Source organism: Myotis nattereri, assembly GCF_964212035.1.
Source record: "Myotis nattereri genome assembly, chromosome: 4".
NCBI lineage: Eukaryota > Metazoa > Chordata > Mammalia > Chiroptera > Vespertilionidae > Myotis > Myotis nattereri.
The window spans coordinates 34,348,246-34,374,208 of NC_138079.1; the positions used below are offsets into that span (position 1 = coordinate 34,348,246).

Here is a 25,963-nt window from a genome sequence, read left to right on the forward strand (position 1 = left end):
ACTTATAGAGCCTATTTTCACAGCAATCAGATTCCTGAAATACTTATTTTCCATCAATGTCCATTCTATAACTGATGTTTTATTTAATTATGATATATCAAAAATACTCATAAAAGTATTTTTATGAGTAATTTAGGAAACTGAATTTTTACATGGAATTCCAAAGGACTCACAGAAACCTAGAAGCCCAGAGCATGATGGATTCCAAGTAAAGAACTCCTGCGTTTATAGCAGCTTCCTCCTTATTTGGATGTAATTAACAGCTAATGATCTCACAAGGAAGTAATTTGGTATCCTAATCGCATTTATTAAAATAATAGTGATCCTCAAATAGGATTTTCAACGCTGTTGATGCATGTCCTTGTTTTCAAACACAGAGCTCTTATAACCTTAATATCATATGCTTACCACATATTCCTAGCATAGTTCTCCACAACTCTATTTTCATGATCTATATTATTTTTGATTCTTTGAGATGGCCACATTACTACTAGAAAATATATCTTTATACTATGTCATCTTAGAGCTGTTTGACTTGTGACTAAAATATTTTATTTGTTTGTTTGTTTGTTTGTTTGTTTATTCCATTAGTTCTGTGTCTCGTGAAATAGATATATTCAAGTCTTAGAGTTTGCCTTACCTCATTCATGAACACAAAATGTATCACACAGATGTTGGTACAATCTCTTGCTTGGTCATCTCACGAGACTATCTTTGACAAATCTCTTATTTGTCTATTAATCCTTTCAAATGTCCTATAACATTTTAAGAACTTTTAAGATAATCATATTTGGAATCAGTAATCACTACTTTTGTCTTAAAAGTGTAGGCACAGATCCATGTATTTGCAGTAAGAATTTCAAAACCTTTTGTACTGACCTGACCTGAATATTAGTGAGGGAGTTTTATAGCTTTAATGTTCAGTAAAACACTTCTGACTTATCTAAGACACATATTGCGAATTAAAAAATGTGCCACATATATTTAGTAGATTGGATTTGAGCTGTGGCAGCTCATTGTTTGAGTTCTCCACTGTGGCAGTTTGCAAGTTTGATGACCAGCCGAGTTCATTGGAGCTTGTCACAGGGATATTTAAGTGTGTCGGCAGGAACATCCAGTTTCAAACATGTAGATGTACTAGTTCCATCTGTCTGCCATCTCATCATTCAGGAGATGAGTTTCACTCCTGTCTTCCTGTGTTTACACGGCGGGGGAGGTAATTTTGAAGATAGCAATCAAGAGGTGGTATCTCTAGTGTCTGTTCCTGTTTCTCAGCTTTATTGTGTCTTGGGCTCTCAGTAATCAATGGCCTTTTGAACTTACGAAGACAAGAGCAGCCATGCTTCCTACAGGCTCCCTTGTGATGCCCATGATGGCTTGTGAGTTAAAAGTATTAATCATTTTTGAACTGAGAGATATTTTAAAGCAACACCTCAGAATCACAAAGCCTTATTAATTAAAAATAAAAGGGATGGAAGGGCAGAAAAACCTCAAATAATGAGATTTTTAAATAAACTTAATTTGGTTGAAAGACTAATAGGCATCTTGTCTGCTTTATGTGTATTTAGTTAGACACGGTTGTAAGTAGACGAATCCTGTATGAGTCTGGAAGGCACAGTAGTGTTACAAGATCACTAGATTAAAAATCGTCCATGTAAAAAAAAAAATCGTCCATGTGTTTGCGGATCTGGTTCCGTGACTTTGGCAAGTTATTTGATCTCCTTGAGTGTCTCATTTTTCTTATTCATAAAATGAGGACAACAATACTCATACCTACTTCCCTAGGGTGCTGGTGAGATTAAATGATGTGTGAAAAGGTAATTGGGAAAGCATAAAGTGCCATACATATTTGAAGTATTCTTGTAACTGTGCTTCTATATAATTCAGAGCTTTTGGGGTCAATAAGTAGCACACAAGTCATCATTTAAGAGGGGGGAAAGGGAGTTGCCATGAAGAAAAGTACAGTCACTTAGGGTTAAAGAGAATTCACAAATGCTCACCCTCAGTGAATTTGGGGTGAGGATCTGTGGAAGGTGATTGGAGACCATTGGGTTTCTGTCTGGTTTTGCTCTGTTTTAATGATTATTGCCTTCTTAGAAGTTTGATTCCTGAAGCTGGAGTAGAATGGGCAGTTAGAGTATTGGGAGTCGTAGAAGATTAGCTGAAGAGAAATGTGCACATGTTATCTTCAGCATGAGCACCAAGGAATAGATGCTTGGAAGAAGCCTAGAACAAGCTTGGTCGGACCAGCCAAGACCATCCTGGTCAGGCAACCTGGGCAGGCTCAGAAGTATAATAGCAGCCAGGATGTGCATAGTGCTTTCCATGTGCCAAGCACTATGTATACTCAGTGCCTTACACCCGTTAGTTAATTTTGTCCTTACAATATTCTCTGAAGTAGATTTCCCAATCTGCTTCTATTATTATGCCATTACACTATTATTTTCCCCATTTCCAAGTGGAAAAAACTGAGACTTAGAAGAGTTAAATGATTCACCGAGGATCTGACCGTTCAGGTTCTACACCCTATTGCCTATAACGAACCATTCCCTGTGATCTCAACTCATGCACTGGAGATGCTAGGTTATGCCTGAATTTGGTATCTCCACTATGTATTCCGTTGGAAGAACTTTTTCTTCTACATTTCTTAAATGGCACTCCCTCCAAATCAGTCTCATGTAAGCTTGTATGGAATAAATGAGTTTATCTAATTCCACATATCCCTCTTTGCAAGTTGACCTCTTAGGTTTCAGCCCTGATAATACAGTGAACATCTATCAACAACCTTGTATTCTTTGCTCCCTACACCCAACCTATAGTTTCCAACATCAGTGTTAGAAGTGATTTCTTTCAGGATCTCATTTTTGTTAGTTTAGTTAGTTGTGTGTTCATTTGTTTACATATAATACATATTCACATATGTACATAGAATAAATGCCAAAGTCACAAACCAAATGTGATGATCTTTGCATTATTTATTTCTGCTTGGAGACAAGCTATTACTTACTGTATTTTTTCTGTGTTTCTTTTTAAATAATTAGAAAATGTTTTTGGTTTTTTTGGTTTTTTAAATATAGTTTATTGATTTTTTTACAGAGAGGAAGGGAGAGAGATAGAGAGTTAGAAACATCGATGAGAGAGAAACATCGATCAGCTGCCTCCTGCACATCTCCTGGGGATGTGCCCGCAACCCAGGTACATGCCCTTGACCGGAATCAAACCCGGGACCTTTCAGTCCACAGGCCGACGCTCTATCCACTGAGCCAAACCGGTTTCGGCTAGAACATGTTTTTATAAGAGAAATGTTTAGTTACCTTAGAGACAAAGTTATTGATTATCTCTTGTGTCTGATATACTAGGTATGGCAAGATGAGGTTGAAAAGGGCAGGGGGAGATAGTATCTTGAATGTTTAGAGTTTAGTTGGAGGACATGAGATGCAACTTTTAAAAAATTAACAATATTATTAAATGATGCAAATACTTAAGTATTGAAAAAAGACAGATGGGAACACCTACAATACTTCCATAATAAAGATAAATTTTTTAAAAAAGGAAGAAAAAAGACAGAACAGTGAGATGATGTTAGGTCGGAGGCTAAGAGGTCAGGTCAAGCATGATAATAGGAGAAAGTCTCTGAGAGCTGTTTAAGTTTGGGTCTTCATGCAGAAACATTCCCACGGCTTCACTTATTTCACAAATACTTACTGACCAACAACTTTCTGGGCATGTGCTGGATTCTGGAGATAGAGTGGTGTATAAGGTATGCATGTGAGTTTGAATAGTACTTGTATTAGTTTATATCTAAAAAGAAGCAGTTTCAATATAAGAATTAGTGGTCAGGAAGGTATAGCCAGTTTGGGAGTAAGCCTGTGAATTTAAGATGTAGTTTTCAAGATTCCTGCAAATTATGTGTTGTTTCATATGTCTTTAAAATGATGTGGTAATACTGAGCTGTTGAACTATGGGCTGTTGTGAGGATTAATAAGAAAGTTAACAGTATGGTTCAGGTTCTCTCTATTACTATTATTCCAGTGATTTCTAGGTATACGTGAAGTTGAAAGATGACCTTTAACTCTCTTATTTATGGCAAAGCCTAAGAGACTGTAGCACTTTCTTTTTTTAATACCTTGTTTTATAAACGTCTCCATCATCCCAGGTTTAGGGGTTGATTAAACAGGTCAGGATATGGAATGACCACTAAGCAATCATAGGGGATCACCCAGACAGCCAAGGTCGGTTCTTCTGAGGCCTGTTTATTTTCCTAAACACAGTACACTTACTGATTTTAACAAATGCCTTTTCTTTGAGTTGGGGTTTGCTATCATGAAAATAACACTTTAGGTGTAACCACTAATAGCAAATGGTCTCTTAATTAGAAAAATCCCATAGGACTTTGGTCTTTATTATTAATTTTTTAAGCATATATTTTTTAAAATATTTTTATTGATTTCAGAGAGGAAGGGAGAGGGAGAGATAGAAGCATCAACAATGAGAGAGAATCATTGATCAGCTGCCTCCTGCATGCCCCCTACTGATGATTGAGTCTACAGCCCGGTCATGTGCCCTTGACCGAAATCAAACATGGGACTCTTCAGTCTGCAGGCCAACACTCTATCCACTGAAGCAAACCAGCTAGATATTACAAAAACTCACATAAGTTTTGGAGCTTTAGTTTATATAATTTTGCTCCAGCTCTCACTGCGTTGTATAAATTGAGAAGTTACTCTTTTTTTTTAATTGATTGATTTGAGAGAGAAAGAGAAGCATTGATTTGCTGTTCCACGTATTAATGCATTCATTGGTTGCTACTTGTATGTACCCTGACCTGAGATTAAACCTGCAACCTTGGTGTATCAGGATGATGCTCTAACCCTGAGCTACTCAACCAGGGCAAGAAGTTACTACCTACAGCACCAAGTCATCTATATATATAAAAGCTTAATAAGCAAAGTGTCCCCTCTGGAGTTCTACCAACCAGGAGTTCGATTGCTTGCTATGACATGCGTTGACCACCAGGGGGTCGGTGTGGAATGAAGGAAGGCCCTGGCCAGCAGCAGGGGAAGGAAGACCCCAGCCATCAGCCACTAGGGACTCTACCTGTGCACGAATTTCATGCACTGGGCCTCTAGTCTATTATAAAAGCCTGTAATGGAATGTATTTTAGGCATCTTATTGTATGTTTATAAAGATAATAAAAAAAATCTCATAGTTTTAAACAACCTTTTTTTTTCCTCAAGTACCTCTAACCAAATAGGAATCTAAGTTTACATTGTTTTTCTACGCTTTTATTGTCAAAATATTTCCTGTAGCAGTAATGCCTTAAACTTTTGGAAGTGTCACATGCAAAAATCATTTGTTAATTAGATGATTTTGTGTGTATTTTACAATACTCTGCTTTATCTGGGAAGTATATTAGCGTCAGCAGTTACTATGGCTCATAAGTTAATATATTCAACACCTTCAAGTTGTTCATGTTGAAAACTATATAAAGTACTTTTTAGGGTGCTTTGGAACCCACAGTTTACAAGTGGGAATGGTATTTGCTAGGTCCTCCACAATGAATAATAACTCAGCAGCCACGCTGTTTTGCAAGCCCAGCCCCCATCAGGCTGCTGGATCCTAAGACTTGCCTGCCGTTTCTGTGTGTACACAGACTGTGTGGATGCCTTTCTCTTTAAGATTTAGTTGTTTGCTAGAAATTGAGCTTTTGAATTTTGTCGGGTCTTTGTACTCCTCATTTGAAAAATATTTAAATGATATTGCCCAAAGGGCACACAGAGAAACAGCGTGACTGACTTTCGGGAAATTAGTAAGCAGCAGAGTTATTTTTAGTTTTTACTCTTTGCAAACATTTCCTTTTGTTCTTTAGAAGACATTGTTGATCTGTTCATTCATTTGCTGTGCTCTCTCCCCCACTGCAAGATGGCTTTAGATAGAATAAGCCTTCTCTTCTCCACTCTGCATGACATAACTGTGTTAATTCTTACTTTATTCAATTTTAACTCATGACTTATTCATTTGCTCATGTTTTCCTAGGCTCTGAAACACCATCCCCACCACCAACACACACATGCATTTTGTTGTTATTTAGGGTTGATTTCCCCTCATCTCCAAATATTGACTGAAAAATATGCACACTGGCAGCATGTACAAAATGTATATTTTATTAAAAATTGTCTAGTGGTAGCTGATAGTGTGAGTTTGCATTTATTTGCTGTTAGTACTTATTTTAAAACTATAATCTTAAGAAAAGTATGCAGTTCAGATTACAGATTACCAGTCCAGAATAGGTGGTTACAAAGGCTGGCATGTGCACGTCAGCCTCATGTTTGGTCTTTGAAAAATCTTCCAGCACATAGAGGAAGTCAGGTTTCTACGGAAGTGCGCTGAGACCACACTTACTCTTCACATAAAGGCAAATGTGATATGATTTTTCTACTTCAGATCCCTTTCAAGAACACTTAGTCATTTTGTAACATTATAGCTTAACCTGTTATTTTTCCCATTTTTTTCCTATAAGATGGGGGGAGGCATTAGAGCATTTGTGGTTAAAATTGCGGGTTCTGGAGTTAGACCACATGGTTTCAAATCCTAGTTCTACTGTTAATCGCGGTATGCCTCAATTTCCTTATCTCAGACATTGCGATTACAGTATTTACTTCATACAATTGTTTTGGAATTTAAATCAGATACTACATGAAAAGGACCTAGCATAATGCCTGACATAGTGAAGTCTCAGTAGATGTTGACTATTATAATTACTGTATATGTTTGTTTTATCTAAATGTAGGATCAGTTTTTTTAGAAGATTATATGTGAAAAAGAGGCAAAATACTCAGTTATCTGGAACCCTTTCTCTGCAAGAGTATTTTATTGGGATGTCCTCTAACACAGGTGGCCTATTCCAGCAACCCAGCGATTTTAGTCTCCTTTGGCCCTTTAGGATTTGCAGCTCTTCATATCTAGGATCAGCACAATTAGAGTGGGAAGTCAAGCAAAACATTTTTTGCATAAAGGGAGGAAGGCAGAATGTGAGTTGGCGTTGACATCTGTGCTTCTGCCCTGGGCCAAAAGCAGAATGGTTATTGCTGCTGATTCGGCATCCCATCTGCTCCCTTCTCAGTGGTTAAGCCGCTCTTCCTTTCCCTTCCCTGTAGAGCCGTGGGGATGATGAAGTCAGGGAGTGAAGACTGGGATCTAAAGCTTGTGAAGAGGGAAGCCTATCAGATAGAGTTGCAGGGAAAGACAACAGAAGGATAACCCCAGTGACCCAGCTGGGAAAATGCTAAAACTCCGCTGCCAGTGGCAATTTTACACAAGTTCTTTGGATGGTGTGAAGGTTAAAACCAGCCTGTTCTAGTCAAGCTCCAGCTCTCTGCTCAGGAACTTTTCTGACATCCAATTCAACAATTTACTAAACTTTCCCTAAAACAACAACAGAAACCTTTATTTTAACTCTTAGCCAGAGCTTAGAAGTACTTTCTTTTTACAAGGTGTCAATGTAAGAAACACCCCAACCTGGAGAGAATTTTTATGAGTTCATTTGAGCCAAACTGAAGACATGCCAGAAAGCAAGGTCTCAAATGCTGCCTGCGAATGACAGTTCTGAAGTTCTTATGTTTGGGATTGAGGGAAGTAAGGGAGATTACCTGAGGGTGGGAAATCTCTATGATTGGATTACAGGGTGGTTAAAAATTGGGAGCTCTCTTGGTGGTGGTTTTCAGAGAGGTCTGAAAAAGAGGCATTTCAAATGTGCATTAACCTAGATCAGTGATGGCGAACCGGTGACACGCGAACTCATTTTTTTGGTTGATTTTTCTTTGTTAAATGGCATTTAAATATATAAAATAAATATGAAAAATATAAGTCTTTGTTTTACTATGGTTGCAAATATCAAAAAATTTCTATATGTGACACGGCACCAGAGTTAAGTTAGGGTTTTTCAAAATGCTGACACGCCGAGCTCAAAAGGTTCAAGGTTCACCATCACTGACCTAGATACACAAAAACAATGGACAGGGCTTGCTTAAGGCAAAGAGAACCTTTTACTAGGGAAGTTAAAGGCCTGGGGCATGGCTACCCACCTTGACCTGCCCAGTTAGGAATCACTCTGTGAGGTTACGTTAGGTCACTGATTTATTATAGCACCCCTTTTTTATTCACAGAAGAGTGCTTTAACTTCTGAATATATTCTTTGTTTCTCCTTTCTTTAGCCGCATTTATCTCACCCCTCTTGCCAACTAATAGCCTAACTCCCACTGAAGTGACATCTCATTTTATTTTTTAAATTTGTTTTAAAAGTTTTTTATTGCCCCGCCAGTGTGGCTCAGTGGTTGAGCATCGACCTATGAACCAGGAGGTCATGGTTTGATTCCCAGTCAGGGCACATGTCTGGGTTTCGAGCTCAATCCCCAGTGAGGGGGCGTGCAGAAGGCAGCTGATCAATGACTCTCTTTCATCATTGATGTTTCTGTCCCTCTCTCCCTCTCCCTTCCTCCCTGAAATCAATAAAAAGCAATAAAAATGCCTGGCCAGGGCAATGGCTGGCTTCTCATTTTACAGTAACATCTTCTACCTAATCTGAGAGGTACTACTCAGACTTTCTATAAACATGGTTTTCTTAGACACACTCACTTAAAGTTTAGAACATAAAACATCACACATACACAAAGGGTATCTGTCTGTAGTGTTGTAATTTAACTCTTTAATTGATTTTGATTAAAACCTGAGTAGTTAAGTAGTAGAGAAGAATCAGTTTAGAAATCAGTAGAAAAATCCTGATTTTTTTTTCCAGTTATGATTTCTGGATAATTGTTCCATGTTTGTTTATGATTCAAAAGAATAAAACATTATTTTAATATAGAGTATTAGTGGTTATTTTTTATGCTGCTTGGCTGCTGTGTTTTATTTTCATTTAATTTTAAGGTTTTCTAAACCTTCATTTAAAGGGGCAGTTGAGCCAAAACTGGTTTGGCTCAGTGGATAGAGTGTCAGCCTGCGGACTGAAGGGTCCCAGGTTCGATTCCGGTCAAGGGCATGTACCTGGGTTGTGGGCACATCCCCAGTGGGAGATATGTAGGAGGCAGCTGATCAATGTTTCTCTCTCATTGATGTTTCTGTCTATCTCTCTCCCTTCTTCTCTGTAAAAAATCAATAAAATATATTAAAAAATAAAGGGGCTGTTGACTCTGATTCTGACAAGTTTTAGAGAATTTTCTTTATATGTAATTCATCACCTATTTGTTTTTCATCCCTTGTTCTTGTTGTTTTAAAAAAAGACCTCTATGTTTCCTTTCTAGACTGATTTTGCACGGTTTAGTGGAACAAATGTGGAAACTGACTTTGTAGAAGTGCCATCACAAATGCTTGAAAATTGGGTGTGGGACATTGATTCCCTCCGGAGACTGTCAAAGCATTATCAAGATGGGAGACCTATTATGGATGATCTGCTTGAAAATCTTGTTGCTTCTAGACTGGTCAACACAGGTATGACTTGTAATTTTAGAAAGGGAAAATAAATTAGAATTGCTTAATAGGGGATTGCTGGCATCTCCTATAGAACTGTTTCCCCTTTAATAATGACAGTACCTCCAGAGCACTAATGTGGGAAGACCACTTAATACACAGCAATACTGAGCCCTGGGATTATGTCCAAGAAAAAAAATACATCTACTTTTCCATCTTAAATGAGATGTTTGCTTCCATTTTGTAATGAGTACTACAGGAGTCACTTTTGAAATCTATGATCTTGTGCTATTAGATCACACAGTTCTCTTCTGCAAAACATGCCCAAACATTCTTATGTTATTAGGTCTTCTGACCCTGCGCCAGATTGTTTTGAGCAAAGTTGATCAGTCTCTCCACACCAACACATCGCTGGATGCTGCAAGCGAATATGCCAAATGCTGCACAGAAATTTTAGGTGTTGCGGCTACTCCAGGTACGGAAGTTCTGTTACGACTTGAGTTCGGTTTTCCTGTGTCGCACAGGATGTGCTCCTCACGCTGCCAGGGAAGAAGGGGTTTGTCAGGCACATTACCTCATGCATTTTGTTTCTGATTCCTGTCATCAGACCATGACTTTCGGACTTTCATATTATGAGTTGTCCTCTCCAAATGTGCTTGAAGGAAAGGTGGTTCCAGCTTTTGCAGCATTTTAGTGTAATCAGGCGTGAGCAATTGGCCTCCACCCCAGAGCGCAGAAAGCCATTCACATTTGGCAGCACCCACCCGGCTCCTCCCTCCCTGTGTGCACCAGGACTTCCCAATGATTTCAGGAGGAAGCTGGGGGGGTGGGGAGTGGGGGCAGTTTTAGAGAGAAGCACGACTTCTGCGTTGTTTCTGACTCTGAGATCAGCTGGACTTAGATCTCTGACCTAATACTTAGATGATTCATGTGGGTGGGTGGATAGCTGCACACACATATGTGTTTACACTTATATTATGTATATTTAAAGCTAACATGTAGTTCTACTTATATGTAGTTGGTAAGGAGACTTTTTTCCACCAATAAGTTGTTATTTAAATGAATCAGTCATAGTTGTAGAGATGATAAAGTTCAGAATAGTCAGTAGAGTCTAAGCTCCTCACTTCCTTCTGTGACCTGTTTATAGTTGACCCTACAGCAGCTTTGTGCCTGAGGCCACTTCGACAAAATCCTTTCAAATGTATCCCTAGAGGTAAATGGAGTTGTTAAAAACCTTTTTATACAGGAAAAAAAAAAAACCTTTTTAGCTTTTCAAGTAAAGAGTTCATTTTCCATAATTATGAATCTAATAAGTGCCGTTCTGACACATTTTAAATATAAAGATGTGACAAAGAATAGGCTTAATATTAGAGTATTTGTAAAACACATGTGTGTCTAAGGGAGAAGAAAGGACTGAGGGATTCTGAAACACTGAGCTATCTGATGGGTGTGGACAAAGCCTCTGAAACTATTGTTAAGCATTCCAGAGCTTAGGGCCGAAACCAGCTCCTAGGTTGAGCCATCCCTGGAGGGAAGTTTGTAAACATCTTGACCAAGGGCACAAGGAAACCTAGGTTGTATTGGAGGTGAAATCCTATCTCTCCTCCCCCAGCAGGGCTCCCTAGGAAACCTTAGCTAGCTGATAACCTGACCTGGTAATTAACATTTACCATCACATTGATTGAAATGTATCTTTCCTTAAAGGCACAAACATGCCAGCTACTTTTGGACATTTAGCAGGGGGATATGATGGCCAATATTATGGATATCTTTGGAGTGAAGTATTTTCCATGGATATGTTTTACAGCTGTTTTAAAAAAGAAGGAATAATGAACCCAGAGGTATTGTATTCTTTTCTCTTTTTGTTAATTTTAGTTGCTTTCTCCCCTTTAACTCCTAGTGTAAAATACGAATTACACCTAGATTTTAGAGTAAGAGATTTGATAACAGCTTTTAACTTAAAGTCTTGCATCTTCTTAAATCATCACACTTCAAGTTGCAGCACACAAGTGATTAACTCTAATTCTCTATGTTTAAAAAAAAAAAAAGCCTACTGCATTTTCTTGCTTATTAACATTCCAATATATTGCATAATTAAAATTGAAAGCTTTGTTTGTGCATTTGCACATTTATAGCTGCTAGTTTTGACATGTGCCACACAGTGCTTTAGCTTTACGGGTGATTGGGAAAGAAAACCAAACTCCTTCCTCATATAAATGGTCTATTTGGGTTTTGATATTCTCTACGCACTTTCCTTATACATTTTCTGTGGGAGACACCCTTTTCCTGTGACTGGCATACCCCGCCTACTGCATAGTTTGTAACCTGAATGCCTTTAAGTAATTTAAGCTGCTTCATTAACCTGAGCTGTTCCTTTCCGTGTACAGCGAGTTGACTGCCAGGTGGCTGCCAGCCAAACCTTCCTGAGTTACAGTCCCCCAGTCTCCAGTCTTGCAGAAGAGTCAGCTGTCAGATTTTCTCTAGGGCTAATGCATTTTCCACTGTGTTTTTTTATTTTTGTCATTCTGTTTGATCCAGAAATTAGAAGAACAAATTACCAACATCAGACTCTCTGTGCCTATTTCAACTAGCTGATTTGTTCCTCAAACTTTATGTTTCTGGGTTGCATAGTGCCTTACATGTTCACACTGAATGCATTGATGTAATTTAGATTACTATCCCTCCCACCCCCCACCCCCCCATCACCACCACCACCACCATCACAAAAAATAATGATGATAATAATAAAACCCACCTCCTGTGTACCTACATTCTATACCAGCCATGGGCAAACTACGGCCCGCGGGCCGTATCCGGCCCATTTGAAATGAATAAAACTAAAAAAAAAAAGACCGTACCCTTTTATGTAATGATGTTCACTTTGAATTTATATTAGTTCACACAAACACTCCATCCATGCTTTTGTTCCGGCCCTCCGGTCCAGTTTAAGAATCCATTGTGGCCCTCGAGTCAAAAAGTTTGCCCACCCCTGTTCTATACACTAGCCTTTCTAATCACTCTGTCTTCCACCCTCCCCTACCCAAGCTGTGAGGTCCCTTTAAGTCTCCTTCATTCCTGGGCCAACTCATTTACAATGGCAGTGGTCAACCGTGGACTGCTGTTCTCATAAATATCCTGACTTCAGCATGACCTTCAGCCAGTGCCCAGCCCTGGATTCCTCCACCGAGTCATTTAGAGATGGTGCCCTTGGGGTTCAGAGTGTTCTGGGGAAGATCGTATGACTCCATTAACATGCCCAACTACAAAGTCATGCTGTCCGACTGAACTGGACACCACTGTCACTCTGCAATCCTGCTCCACTCCCTTGTTGAGTTCTCCTGTCTCAGAAGTGATTCCTCTAATACTAAGCCTTCCTAGTTTGCCATCTTGGAAAAATTCTGGAGCTATTGCTGTTAGCTCTGATAACCTGTGTTCTTTGTTACACAGTCTAATTTCTTAGTGTAAGGAACAGTCTTTGCAAACCTCTATTTCCAGGCTTTTGCCTCCACCCACTGAATTGGAAAGTTATCCTCTCTCCAAAGTTACCAAGGATGACCCAATCGGCAACCTTTAAAGGCACTTGTCTACCTTTTTGATTTTTGTAACTTCTTGCTGCTTATTATTCCTCTCTTTGTTCACAGCCCTGAGGTTAGCAATCCTTCCTTCCCAGAACCTCCTGAGTTCCTATAGGTCTTTCCCCCTTCACAAATATATTCATTCTATTTCTTCCACCTAAAATGTATGCCTTCCTTGCCTATGCTTCTCAAAAAACATTCTTAAAGGCCCTACTCAAATGGCGTCATCTTTCTTGGCAGTTAATTTGCATATCACCCTGATTAGCCAATGGAAAGCGTAGCGAAGGTACGGTCAATTACCCTGTTTGTCTTTTATTAGATAGGATAGACTCTCTCTGTTTGCTATCTCTGTGTGTTTTCTCTCTAGTTTTTTTTTTTTTTAATATATTTTATTGATTTTTTTACAAAGAGAAAGGGAGAGGGATAGAGAGTTAGGAACATCGATGAGAGAGAAACATCGATCAGCTGCCTCCTGCACACCTCCCACTGGGGATGTGCCCACAACCACAGTACATGCCCTTGACCGGAATTGACCCTGGGACCTTTCAGTCTGCAGGCCAACTCTCTATCCACTGAGCCAAACCGGTTAGGGCTTTTCTAGTTTTTTATATTTTTCACTAGAAGCCCAGCATGCAAAATTGCGCAGCCCCGCCCACCCGCGGCCGTCTTTAGTCAGTCATTATGGCGTTAGGGCCACGGCCTTTTATGATACAGATAGTAAACAGAAAATCTTAACTGTTTAACTAGTTTGTTAAATGTTATCTAAAGTTTTTGTTTCTAGTGGAAAATGGAGAAGTCTCATTATCAGACATATCTTTTACTTCTCCAACTGGTCTCTTAAATAATTGGAAGTGCTTGAGATGAACACTTTTCCAGTCAGCTCTAAGAGCTCTTGAAGGATATCTGTAAGGTCACCAAATGTAGTTTCAAAATCCAGCAGCTAATCATAGGGTTGAAAACACGGGGCTTTTAACTAGGGCCATTTCTTTTTATAAGACAATTTCATCGTGGGAAATTTTCCTAAGAAGTCATAGATTGTGGACTCAAAGGCAATTATATTGTTAAACTAGAATTATCTCCCTCCTCTTTTGCATTCAGAGAAATTGCTAAGCTTTTTTTTTTACCATCAATGAAGAAGAAATGGCAATCAGGTATCACTGTAGAAAGGAATACCAAGAAAATCAAGATAAAGTGAAGCTATTCTATTTAATGCGTAATGCCCTAAAGAAGCAGCTAGATCTTACATCCAGTAATAGACCAGACACAGAAACATGAAGAATCTTGGTTAAACATGAAGAACAACAACCTGGCGGAGAACGTGTGCTGTGAAGCTAAATATCCCAGTGCTTTCCACATAGAGTCCTAACCCCAGTTCCTGCCGTTATGTGTTGCTAGGGGAGAACAGGAAATTTCCGCTCCCGACAGGCCTCGCCAGTGGGTTAACCTCTGCTTCAGCTCTCCTAATCTACCACCCCAAACTGATTCTTCTCACACTTCAGCCTTTTCTGAGTTAGATTTTGCCTGATTTCAAGGACAAAGGAAGGAAATAGGATTGATTTCCAGCCTGCTTTTTGAATATTTACAAGGCCAGACCTTGTAAGTCTTGAATCCCAGACAGCTAGAAGCAGTTTTTCTTCCTTTGTGCTCTTACAGCCCTCCTTTGTGTTTCTCTTAGAGCCCTAATAATCTGCCTTGTTAATTCCCTATTTCCTTATCTTACCTTGTAACCGGAACGGTTCTATTCAGCTGTGTTTTTGTCCTCTGCTTCAAACCTGTTACATTTAATTAGTACTGTTAGGAATGGGCACCTCTTGGGATCTAACCCGTAGTTCTGAGCCTATCTGCTTCCATTCCTCTATCCCCCTGACACATACTGCTACCCAGGCTATCTTTTTTCTCCTGATCTCCTCCCTCCCCTTAAATAAAGGTCTATCCTCCTAGCCTCACAAATTGAAACTTTGCTTAATGTTTCCAGAAGGCCACTTCTAGTCAAGGGCCGATTCCTGCCACTGTTCTTGTTTTTATCCCCTGACTACCAGCACCAATCTTTCACTGTCTCTCTCCTTCTTTGTTGTTGTCAGAGGTATTCTTTTCCACCCACCATCTCCCCACCTTCGGAGAAAACAAAGGGTGTACTGTTGGAAGGAGCTTGCAAACAGGCTGCAGAAGGAAGATTTCGAAGTCCACTTTGAAAGCAGGCCCGGAGCCTGTTAGGTGCCGGCTCAGCATTCCCTGCCCTGGGTGGGTGCTCTGCCGGATGCCTGTTACTCTGTAGGAAGGAGCCGACTCTGGCTGCACTCCCCAGAGTCCATCCTCACGAGCAGGAGGAAGAGAGGGAAGGAGGTTTGGAAGGCAGTGGGCGCTTGCATGTGCTGCTTTAGAGATGCCAGAGGTAGCAGGAGGCCCAATCTGTTTCCCATTTATATAGTATTCGCATTACTCGTAGATTGTGGACATCCTTCATTCAGGTAGTTTTGAATGCTCTTAAAGTATCACCTCAAATAAAAGGTACATATTCGTAGATAAAATGAGTGCCTTGTCTCTCCTACTTAATATTCTTACTGAATTACAGTTCTTACTAATAGTGGAGATGAAGTCTGTTGTGCTTTTTTTTTTTTTTTTCATGTGTAGTAAGACACAGAAGTAATTTTAAGGAAATACCAAACCAGGACTGCATTTGTTTCCCTGAAATTTACATGAGAAACTGAACAAAGGGCAGTGTCAGAGGGAAGGAAATGAAAGGGGAGGGATAGGTGACAACTAAGGCTTATTGAATACTATATGCCAGGTATTAAAGTAGGGAGTAGCCAATGTACTGAAATCATCTCCTCCGATTCCCCATAAACCAGCCGTGGGCAAACTACGGCCCGCGGGCCGGATCCGGCCCGTTCGGCTGTTCTCTCCGGCCCACTGAGCTGAAAGAGCGGAGGGTTCTCTTGCTCTCCCCTCCACTCCTTCACCAGCAGCAGTGTTAACATGGCAACGTCGGGAAACACGGCCGCAGCTCCTTCTTCTGAGTCCAGTTTAAGAACCCATTGTGGCCCTCGAGTCAAAAAGTTTGCCCACCCCTGCCATAAACTGTGTGAGGTAGGCATTTTCCCATTCTACAGGTAAGGAAACCAAGGCCCAAGGTCACATAGCTGAGGGTGAAGCCAAGAGTCAAACCTGGGCCTGACTCCAAAACTCCTGATCTGGCTTTAGAAATCACCCCTGTTAGAGAGGACTTGCCAGAAGATACACTTCCCGGATGAAAGACCAGAGAGGTGGCTGATGGTGATTCTCCTTCATGGAATAGGTACTAGGTGCTCTTACTATATGCAGATCCTCCTGAAGGATTTCTTTAGCCTGAAAAATGTTAGTGATTGTCTTAGAGCTTCTCTTCCTGCTTTCCTCACAGTTGAAGTTTCTTTACTGTCATATGCAAAGTAGAACAACTTAGTGCAAAGACTTCTTCCACCTGTGGCATGTGTCTCCCAGACCACGTTCTCTCACCCAGAGGGCCCGGTCCCTTCCAAAAATGCAAAAATTCACTTAACTCTTTCCTTCCTTCCTTCCTTCCTTCCTTCCTTCCTTCCTTCCTTCCTTCTCCTCCCCCTCCCCCTCCCCCTCCCCCTCCCCCTCCCCCTCCCCCTCCCCCTCCCCCTCCCCCTCCCCCCCCCCCCCTCCCCCTCCCCCTCCCCCTCCCCCTCCCCCTCCCCCTCCCTCCCCTCCCCCTCCCCTCCCCCTCCCCCTCCCCCTCCCCCTCCCCCCCCTCCCCCTCCTCCTCCTCCTCCTCCTCCTCCTCCTCCTCCTCCTCCTCCTCCTCCTCTTCTTCTTCTTCTTCTTCTTCTTCTTCTTCTTCTTCTTCTTCTTCTCTCTCTCTCTCTCTCTCTCTCTCTCTCTCTCTCTCTTTCTCTTTAATCTGTTACCAAGACAACTCTTAAACTCTTCTCCAAACTTCATTGCTAAGGAAATGAAACTATTAAAAGGCCATTGCTCTGTAATTCAGGAAATTGAATCAACTTGTTTGGAGCCCTGAGCAAGGAGGACTAGAGCTGCACTGAGCCCGTATTGTGAGACTAAACAGTGCCCTGCTCTGCAATGATTTGACCACGCAGAGGAGGATGAGCTGCTCTTCACAGCACCATGCAGCTCGCTCAGAGCTTTTTTTCACCACCTAAACTACAGTTCTCTGTGCACCATGAGAATGCTTTGTAAGATATTAACAGTTAGGGTAATTTCTTTTTTACTTTATTTAGATTTTCACAAAAGTTCCTATATTTGTACAATGAAATATATCTAATAAATAAAAGATTCTTAGATCATGAGCATTAAAAATTTCTGCAGGTAAATATTAAAATTATTGAGGTTGGGTAATAGTCACATGATGGTTCATGATACTGTTTTCTCTGCTGTTAGTATATATTTTAAATTTTTCTGTAATAAAAGGATTAAAATATTTTTATTAGACTGCAGATAAATCTAACTCACATTTTCTAACTTCTTCCGATACTGCTAATCCAGAGAATGTAGTCTTTCCTTGCCTCTCTTCCCCTCCCTAACTTAAAACTAGTCAAATTTAGAGACATCAGGCAATAGATGGAAGGGGAGGGGGGAGGTAAAGTATGGTTAGGCTCCAGAGCTCTGATCTGCTACTTCTTGAAATAATAAATTCTATGACAGTCACTCACATTTTAGGGTCTAGATTGATAGCCACATAGACTATTGAGCACTGGAAATGTGGCTAGTGCTGCTGAAGAACTGAATCGAGATGTGCTATAAATGTAAAAAACACACTAGATTTTGAGGACTTAAAACAAAAAACATCTCAGTAATATTTTATATTGACACTAGAGGCCTGGTGCACAAAATTCGTGCATGGGTAGGGTCCCTAGGCCTGGCCAGCGATCCGGGCCGATTGTGGCCTTTTGGCTGCTGACTGGGGCCTTCCTTCATTCTGCGCCACCTCCTGGTGGTCAGTGCACATCATAGTAAGTGATCAAAGTCCTGGTTGAACTCCCGAGGGGACCCTTTGCATATTAGCCTTTTATATATATAGATATGTGGAAATAATATTGTAGATATACTGATTTAAATAAAATATTTTTCTAAAATTAATTTCACCTATATTTTTAACTTTTTAAAATGTGATCACTGGCCTGTGTGGTTCAGTGGTTGAGCATCAATCCATGCAACAAGAGGTTGTTGATTCGATTCCTGGTCAGGGCCCAGGTCAGGGGTTGCAACTCAATCTCCAGTAGGAGGGGTACAGGAGGCAGCTGATCTGTGTTTCTATGCCTTCCTTCTCCCTCTCCCTTCCTCTCTCTCTAAAAAAATTAAAAAGATGTCATTATTAGAAAATTCAAAGGCATATATGTGCCTCACATTGTATTTCCATTAGATAGTATTGCCCTAGAGTTTATGAGAAGATAACTTTATGTGACTGATTATTTATTCCTGATTAGGGCCCAAGACTGTAAAGTTAGATGTTAGCCTGTAAATGATTAAAAAGCTGATGGTTTCTGTTTATAATCAAAAGATAACCCCAAAAGTTTTCATTTTATGGCCCCCTAGGGTACTAGTTTTGTATCTAGTTGGTAGATTTCATTTATCCATATTTTCTTTTCTTTAATGGTTTTACTAGACTTATCTCTCATGGTTGTACCAAGCAGAATCATTGTTGTAAGACAAAAGTTAGATTACTTTTGTTTCTGGAAATTGTTTTAGCTATTCTTTTTTAATTAATTTATTGTTATTATTGTCTAGCTATTCTTGTAGTCAAAAACACTCTTGGTCCTATAGATCAAATGAGATAATGGATATAAATTTAAGAGTGTTAACTCTGAGAACTATGGTTTAATGTTTCTGTTTAGAATTATGCTTCATTGAATTGTCTTGCCTTGCTTCCCTAAAAGGACAGTTAGAAGGAAGTGAAAATATTGAATAACATGGATATTGAGTTACAGTTCTTTTCTTTCACTTGATCTGCTCATGTGTTTATGTACATAAAGGCATAGGAAATGTAATATTTTATGAATTTTTAAAAAATTTTTAATTGATTTGAGAGAGAGAGAGAAATACTAGTTTGTTCTTCTATTTATTTATGCATTCATTGGTTGATTCCTGTATTTGCTCTGACTGGGGCTCAAACCCGCAAACATGGTATATCAGAATGACTCTTGAGTGAACTGAGCTACACGGCCAAGGTAGAAATGTGATACATTTTAAAACTGCAGATCTGGTTCCCAAAAACACCTTTCCAAAGGCCCTCATTTCCAGTGCTGGGCCCACAGAAATGCCTCACCCTGCACCATGGGACATGTGCTATTCCTACCCCCTCCTTGTCCGCTTGTAATAGGGGTGATTTATGAGCCCCTCATAAAAACAGAGAAGAAGCCAGTTGGCAGGAGCTGTGTCACCATTTCCAGGTACACAGAACCCTGCTTGTGGCCTTCTTGAATACTTGGCTTTGCTAACCCTTTTGAAATCACATTTGAGGGGTGGTAATAAATAGGAACCTGTTATACATTCCATCTGGCAATTTTTAAAATGTTTTATTTATTGATTCTTAAAGAGACAGAGAAAGACAAAGAGAGAGAGATGTGAATGTATTGTTCCACTTATTTATGCATTCATTGATTGCTTTCTTTTGTGTGATCGAACCCCAACCTTGGTGCATCAGGACAATGCTCTAACCAACTGAGCCACCCGGCCAGGGCCCACCTGGCTATTTTTTGTTTGTCTGCCTGTTCACATTGTCAGTTTGCTACTGAGAATCAAAGGAGACAAGACAGTAATAAATGGAAGTGTAGAAGACCAGAGGTCTGCGCTTCAGATCGCTTAGCTACCAAAATAAATAAATACCGCAGAGATGCCGCCCAGACGGAGTAGAGCTAAAAGTCCCCTTTTTTTCTCACTCCTACCCCTTTCTCTTTTGTATCTAGAGGTTTGCGAAATCATTGTGACCGTGAATTGTTAGGCATGATGTTTTATTTTATTAGGTTGGAATGAAATACAGAAACCTAATCCTGAAACCCGGGGGATCTCTGGACGGCATGGACATGCTCCAGAATTTCTTGAAACGTGAGCCAAACCAAAAAGCGTTCCTAATGAGCAGAGGCCTGCACGCTCCGTGAACTGGGCTCTCTGGGAGCGGTCCATGTCTGCAGGACAAGTCGACATCGCCGTGTGTGCTACTGGCCTGGAAACTGAAGGGAGTTTTGCAAATGAAAATGTAGATTTCTATTGACTGCCTTTTGTTTCTTGATTTGAAGAATTACACAGATGTAAATGGAATTATAAATACGGTGACCTACGGAAAGACCCATTCAAAAACAATTGTACTATAAAATTTCATAAAAATAGATTTGATTTCTTTTTTTATAAAAGTTTCATATGAATGTAATTTGATTTTTTTACTCTTGTAATCTAAATAATATAATGTAAGAGGGCTCAGAATTCTTAAATTGAATCACATACATTATATAATTTGATCCTACTTATGTCTTGCAGTTCTTTACTTGGGATTTCTGGACATAAGTGAATCACCACATTCCTCTGGTGAACATTTTCTTGGAGCCCCGCATCCACTTTGACTCTTTGTGTCACAGTCAAGTGTGACCTCTTTGCCTACATACCTCAGGGCCAGGGGAACATGCCTCAGTAATGCATTTATCTTTGTATTTAAGGCCTCGTGATTCCAACTTTCTGCCACACTTAAATTATGTTCCTCTATTTGGGTTTGTCTTTTCTGTCCAAAGTCCAGTCAGAGAATACCGAACAGTTACGAACTCTAGCCTTGTGTAGATTGCAAATTTTTGTACCTTGTTTAGACGATCTGGGGAGCTTGTATTAGAGTTCATTTTCACGTCGGGGTACAAGATTGTCAGTCTTTTGGCTCTGTAGCCAGTGAAAACACTGAAGCAAGGAATCGTTCCCCATATCACGTTTCTAGTAAGTGGTGGGGCCTCTGCCTCATTTACTGCCCACCTCACCCAAAGTGGCTGGTCCACCTGCCCCAAGTGGCTCTTTAGAGATAGAAGCTGACGCAGAAGAGGTCCGGAACCGCAGTAGAGTGGCTTCCGGACAGAGCGTCTTCGAGCAGCTCTCCCAGGTGGCAGGTGTGTGCTTACACTCAGCCACTTACTGAGGGAGGGGCCTCTTCAGGAGTCTGTTTTCAGAGACTCTTGGGATCTCTTTCAGCAAAATGGGGGCCTGAATTCCAGTTCTGTAGCAGACCAGTAAACTCTGAGCTTATTTTTCCTCTAGGAGTCTACTCAATAAGAAAAACACAACAGGGTAATAAAACTTTTTAAAGGAAAAAAGCAAACTTTGAATGTACGCTACCTAAATCTTTCAGGTGCTCCCACTGTGTGCCTGAGGTCTGACTTCACTGGCCCGCCACAAAATTAGAACCTTTTTATTGTCTAGTCAAAATGGACTTTGTGCTAAGTAAAAAAATATATATATTATGCTGCATAATAAAATTATAGACAGCAGGAGAAGTCGACAGCTTTAGAGACACAGAAGAAAACCCCGAGTTTATGAGTGCCAAGCAAATACCTTAAACATCCACATGAAATCCTACCCTCCCTTTGGAGACAATTGCCTGGCCCTTTTCACTCCCCACTCAGTCAATGTCACCACCTCTCGTCCCCAAAGCTGTTTTTTATGTTCTTAGCAACCTGTGGTACTTTTCTATATTTTTTCCCCCAGACTGTTCTGTTTTCCAGTTTCAGACAAAAACTCTCTTCAGCTTTTTCTATTGCCCAGTGTTTCTCCTTAACAATAACTTTATCATAACTCTTAACTTACTTCACGTGGAAAAACTAATACTTGGTGTGAAAAAAGCTGCACACAATAAAGTTGCATTTATTATCCACAAGAATGAGCTCACATTTCTTTCATACATGCATGTGAAAACTGAAGTGCATAGAAGAAATAAAGCTATGTTGTTCTTTTCACTTAAGGTGCACATCTAATAGTTAAAATCTGCCAAAGAACAGCAACAAAAATGCACACACAAATACGTATATATTCTCTGGCATAATTTAAAACTAAGGACTTAGTTGTTAAAGCTCTTTTGAATGTGACTATCCATCTGCTTGTTCTTTTTTTCCAGATCTGCGCATAAAGTGTCGACAAGGCACTCTGAATGGTGGGTAACCATAAAAATTGTAGTTGCACAACCTACACTTGAGGTTTGTGGACTGAGCCCACACATAAAGTCTCTCTTGCCCTAGCCAGTTGGCTCAGTGGATAGAGTGTCGGCCCAGAGTGTGGACTGAAGGGTCCTAGGTTCGATTCCAGTCAAGAGCACATACCTTGGTTGCAGGCTCAATCCCTGGCCTTGGTCAGGGCGTTTGTGGGAGACAACCAATAAATGTGACTCTCATGGACATTTCTGTTACTCTGTCTCTCCCCCTCCCTTCCTCTCTCTCTAAAAATCAATGGAAAAATATCCTCGGGCGAGGATTAACAACAACAAAAAAGATACTTGAACCCTGGCCAGTGTGGCTCAGTTAAGCATCTTCCAATGCACCAAGAGGTCGCAGGTTCAATTCCAGGTCAGGGCACATGCCCAGGTTGCGGACTCCATTCCCAATTAGGGGTGTGCTGGAGGCAGTCCATTGATGTTTCTCTCATCAGTGTTTCTCTCTAAAATCAATAAAAACATATATTTTAAAAATAGACACTTGATGTCTCTGTTGACATCTTTGTGGCTAAGATGAGGATATGCCTGGATAATCATTAGTCAGGTAAATTCCTAGCTATTGAAACCACTTAAGAGAGTTGAATAATGATTCACATTAAAAGTTTTGGGAGCCGTAACTGGTTTGGCTCAGTGGATAGAGCATCGGCCTGCGGACTGAAGGGTCCCAGGTTCTATTCCGGTCAAGGGCATGTACCTTGGTTGTGGGCACATACCCAGTGGGAGGTGTGCAGGAGGCAGCTGATTGATGTTTCTCTCTCATCGATGTTTCTATCTCCCTTCCTCTCTGTAAAAAAAATCAATAAAATATATATTTTTTTTAAATTTTGGGAAATTTCTAGTTCTTTGGGTGAAGACACAAGAAATTCCATAGACAGTATTATTTATTTATTTATTTACTTTGCATCTACTTTTTCATTATTATTATTAGCTAAGGTATTACAAATAAATGTGTCCTCATCCCCCTCATTAGCCCCCAATTCCCCCCCCCCCCCCGCCCCGCACACTCATGCTCCCATCCCCCTGTTGTCCATGTCCATTGGTTTGGCTTATATACATGTATACAAGTCCTTCTGTTGATCTCTTCCCCTTACCCCCGCCCTCCCCTACTTTCCTTCTGGGGATTGATAGCCTGATCGCTGTTTCTCAGTCTTTGGGTCTGTCCCTTTTCATCAGTCTATGTTGTTCTCTATAGTCCACAAATGAGTGAGATCATGTGATATTTATCTTTCTCTGACTGGCTTATTTCACTTAGCATAATGCTCTCCATTTCCATCCACGCTGTTGCAAAAGGCAAGAGTTCCTTTTTTTTTTTTTTTACTGCAGCATAGTATTCCATTGTGTAGATGTACCACCGTTTTCTAATCCACTCATCTGCTGATGGGCACTTAGGCTGTTTCCAAATCTTAGCTATGGTGAATTGTACTGCTATGAACATAGGGGTGCATATATCCTTTCTGATTGGCGTTTCTGGTTTCTTGGGATATATTCCTAGTAGTGGGATCACTGGGTCAAATGGGAGTTCCATTTTTAGTTTTTTGAGGTAGCTCCATACTGTTCTCCACAGTGGCTGCACCAGTCTGCATTCCCACCAGCAGTGCAGAAGGGTTCCTTTTTCTCCACATCCTCTCCAACACTTGTTGTTTGTTGATTTGTTGATGATAGCCATTCTGACAGGTGTGAGATGATAACACATTGTCATTTTGATTTGCATCTCTTGTATAATTAGTGACTTTGAGCATGTTTTCATATGTCTTTCGACCTTCTGTATGTCCTCTTTCGAAAAGTGTCTATCTAGGTCCGTTGCCCATTTTTTTATTGGATTGTTTATCTTCCTTTTGTTAAGTTTCATGAGATCCCTGTAAATGTTGGAAATTAAACCCTTATCAGTGGTATCATTGTTCTCCCATGTAGTGGGTCTTCTTGTTGTTTTGTTGATGGTTTCCTTTGCTGTGCAAAAGCTTTTTATTTTGATGTAGTCCCATTTGTTTATTTTCTCTTTAGTTTCCATTGCCCTAGGAGCATTATCAGAGAAGAAATTCCTTCGGCATATGTTTGCAATTTCGCTGCCTGTGGATTCCTCTAGTATTTTTATGGTTTCCCGATAGACAGTATTATTAAATTTACAGATAACAGCAGGAATGTTTAAATATGACATTATTAAGATTTAAATTATTTTAGTGCTGAGACCAATTTGAGATGAAGTTGGACACATTCTCTTGCCAAGGTGTAAAAGGAGGGGAACCTGACTTGATAGTGGCACTCAGAAAAAGACCTGGCAGTTTCATTTGGCCAAATTCCTGTATAAGCCCGCAGTACAGCACATGCGGGCAGGGTAACAGGAGGAGAGAATGAAAACCTTATAAGATTGTATGATGGAAGGGTGTACCTAGATCAAAAGAATAAGCCCTCTGGACTCTGGTGAAGTAAGATCAATCACAGCTAGAATATCATGTTCTGTTCTAGGTGTCGGGTTTTAAGCAGACTATGGCCAAGTATTACAGTGCTTGGGAGAGTATGAACAGAAGGGTGATGACCTTGAACTTCTCAAGAGAAATACATGAGAGAATTAGGGAAGTCCCGGCTGGAGATGAATTCAGAAATGTTTTCAAATCCTTGAATGGCATGGGAGAAAGAATAGGATGATTCTGCATTGCTGCAGAAGCCAAAGCTTAGAGGAATGGTTGGAAACTGTAAGGAGGCTTCATTTCAATGTGAGGAAGCGGTTTCTAATCATTATTGTGGATTTCAGACACATTTTGCTAAAGCTAATGAGTATCCAAACAAAGCCTGTGGCTGCCGGGAGTGTTACAAAGGGGATTCCTTCTTTGAGTACACATTCGTACCAGGTCAGCTTTGAGATAAGTTTAAGGTGCAACAAATTTGTAATAATCATCAAATTTGTAATATTTCACTCAGGTGAAATATTTACATGCTGGATCTTAGAAATGGCATTTAGATGGGTGCAGCTCCCTTGTAATGCAGGGATATGGTTCAAGCATTTATTGTTTAAGCATTGCTTACTCCTCATCTGTAATCAGTGACTGCTTATCTGCAGGTTATCAGTCTTCCTGTGAGTAATCAGATAACAGGGTGGGAGGGTAAGAGTTGTATATGACCGTAATAAAGCCAAAGGCTCTACAGAAAGAAAAAAGGTTTATTTTCTTCCTTTACAGCATTTACAGTTGCCCTGTCCATTGCACCCACCACTATCTTCATCACACACTCAGAGGCAAAAACGAAACTCAGACACCCAGTTTGTGCTCTGCACCATATTGTGATTCTTTGAGTCATTGGTTCTATCCTACAGCCCTTGACTCACAGTGTATAGTTCGTAAATATTTTTAAAGAAACATACCTACTTTAAAATAACCTTTTGCTATAAGGGATCATTTTTTTCTATAATATTGCAAAATATCTCATAAGTGAATCTAAAGCTACATAGATAGGTTCTTTTTTACACTCTGTACAAGAAGAGGCCCTTGTCCTTAGTGTGCTGGAAGAGAGTGTGAGGTAGATGAAAGAAAGGTGCTTTTCGTAAAAAACAAAACAAATTTTAAAAATATATTTGTATTTTATTCTTTTTATTTATTGATTGATTTCAGAAAGAGAGAAACAGACTTGTTGTTCTACTTATTTATGCAGATCCCGCAACCTTGTAGTACCAGGATGATACTCTAACCAACTGAGCTACCTAGCCAGGGCTAAACCTAGGAATTTCTTTTTCTTTTTT

The 25,963-nt window shown here is 40.1% G+C and overlaps 1 protein-coding gene across 4 annotated transcripts in view; it reads left to right on the forward strand.

The window, feature by feature from the left end:
* Positions 1–25,963, forward strand: part of NLN (neurolysin) — a 134,393-nt gene that overhangs the window by 63,607 nt on the left and 44,823 nt on the right. For 2 of the 4 annotated variants that reach the window (XM_081089980.1, XM_081089979.1), the window contains exons 10-13: positions 9,300–9,486; positions 9,812–9,940; positions 11,170–11,306; positions 20,021–21,902. In XM_081089980.1, coding sequence (XP_080946106.1) covers positions 9,300–9,486; positions 9,812–9,940; positions 11,170–11,306; positions 20,021–20,155 — 588 coding nt within the window. In that variant the 3' untranslated portion in view covers positions 20,156–21,902. Of the gene's footprint in view, positions 1–9,299; positions 9,487–9,811; positions 9,941–11,169; positions 12,184–20,020; positions 21,903–25,963 lie in introns of those variants that run through there. The other 2 variants (XM_081089981.1, XM_081089978.1) reach the window with 2 other exon arrangements.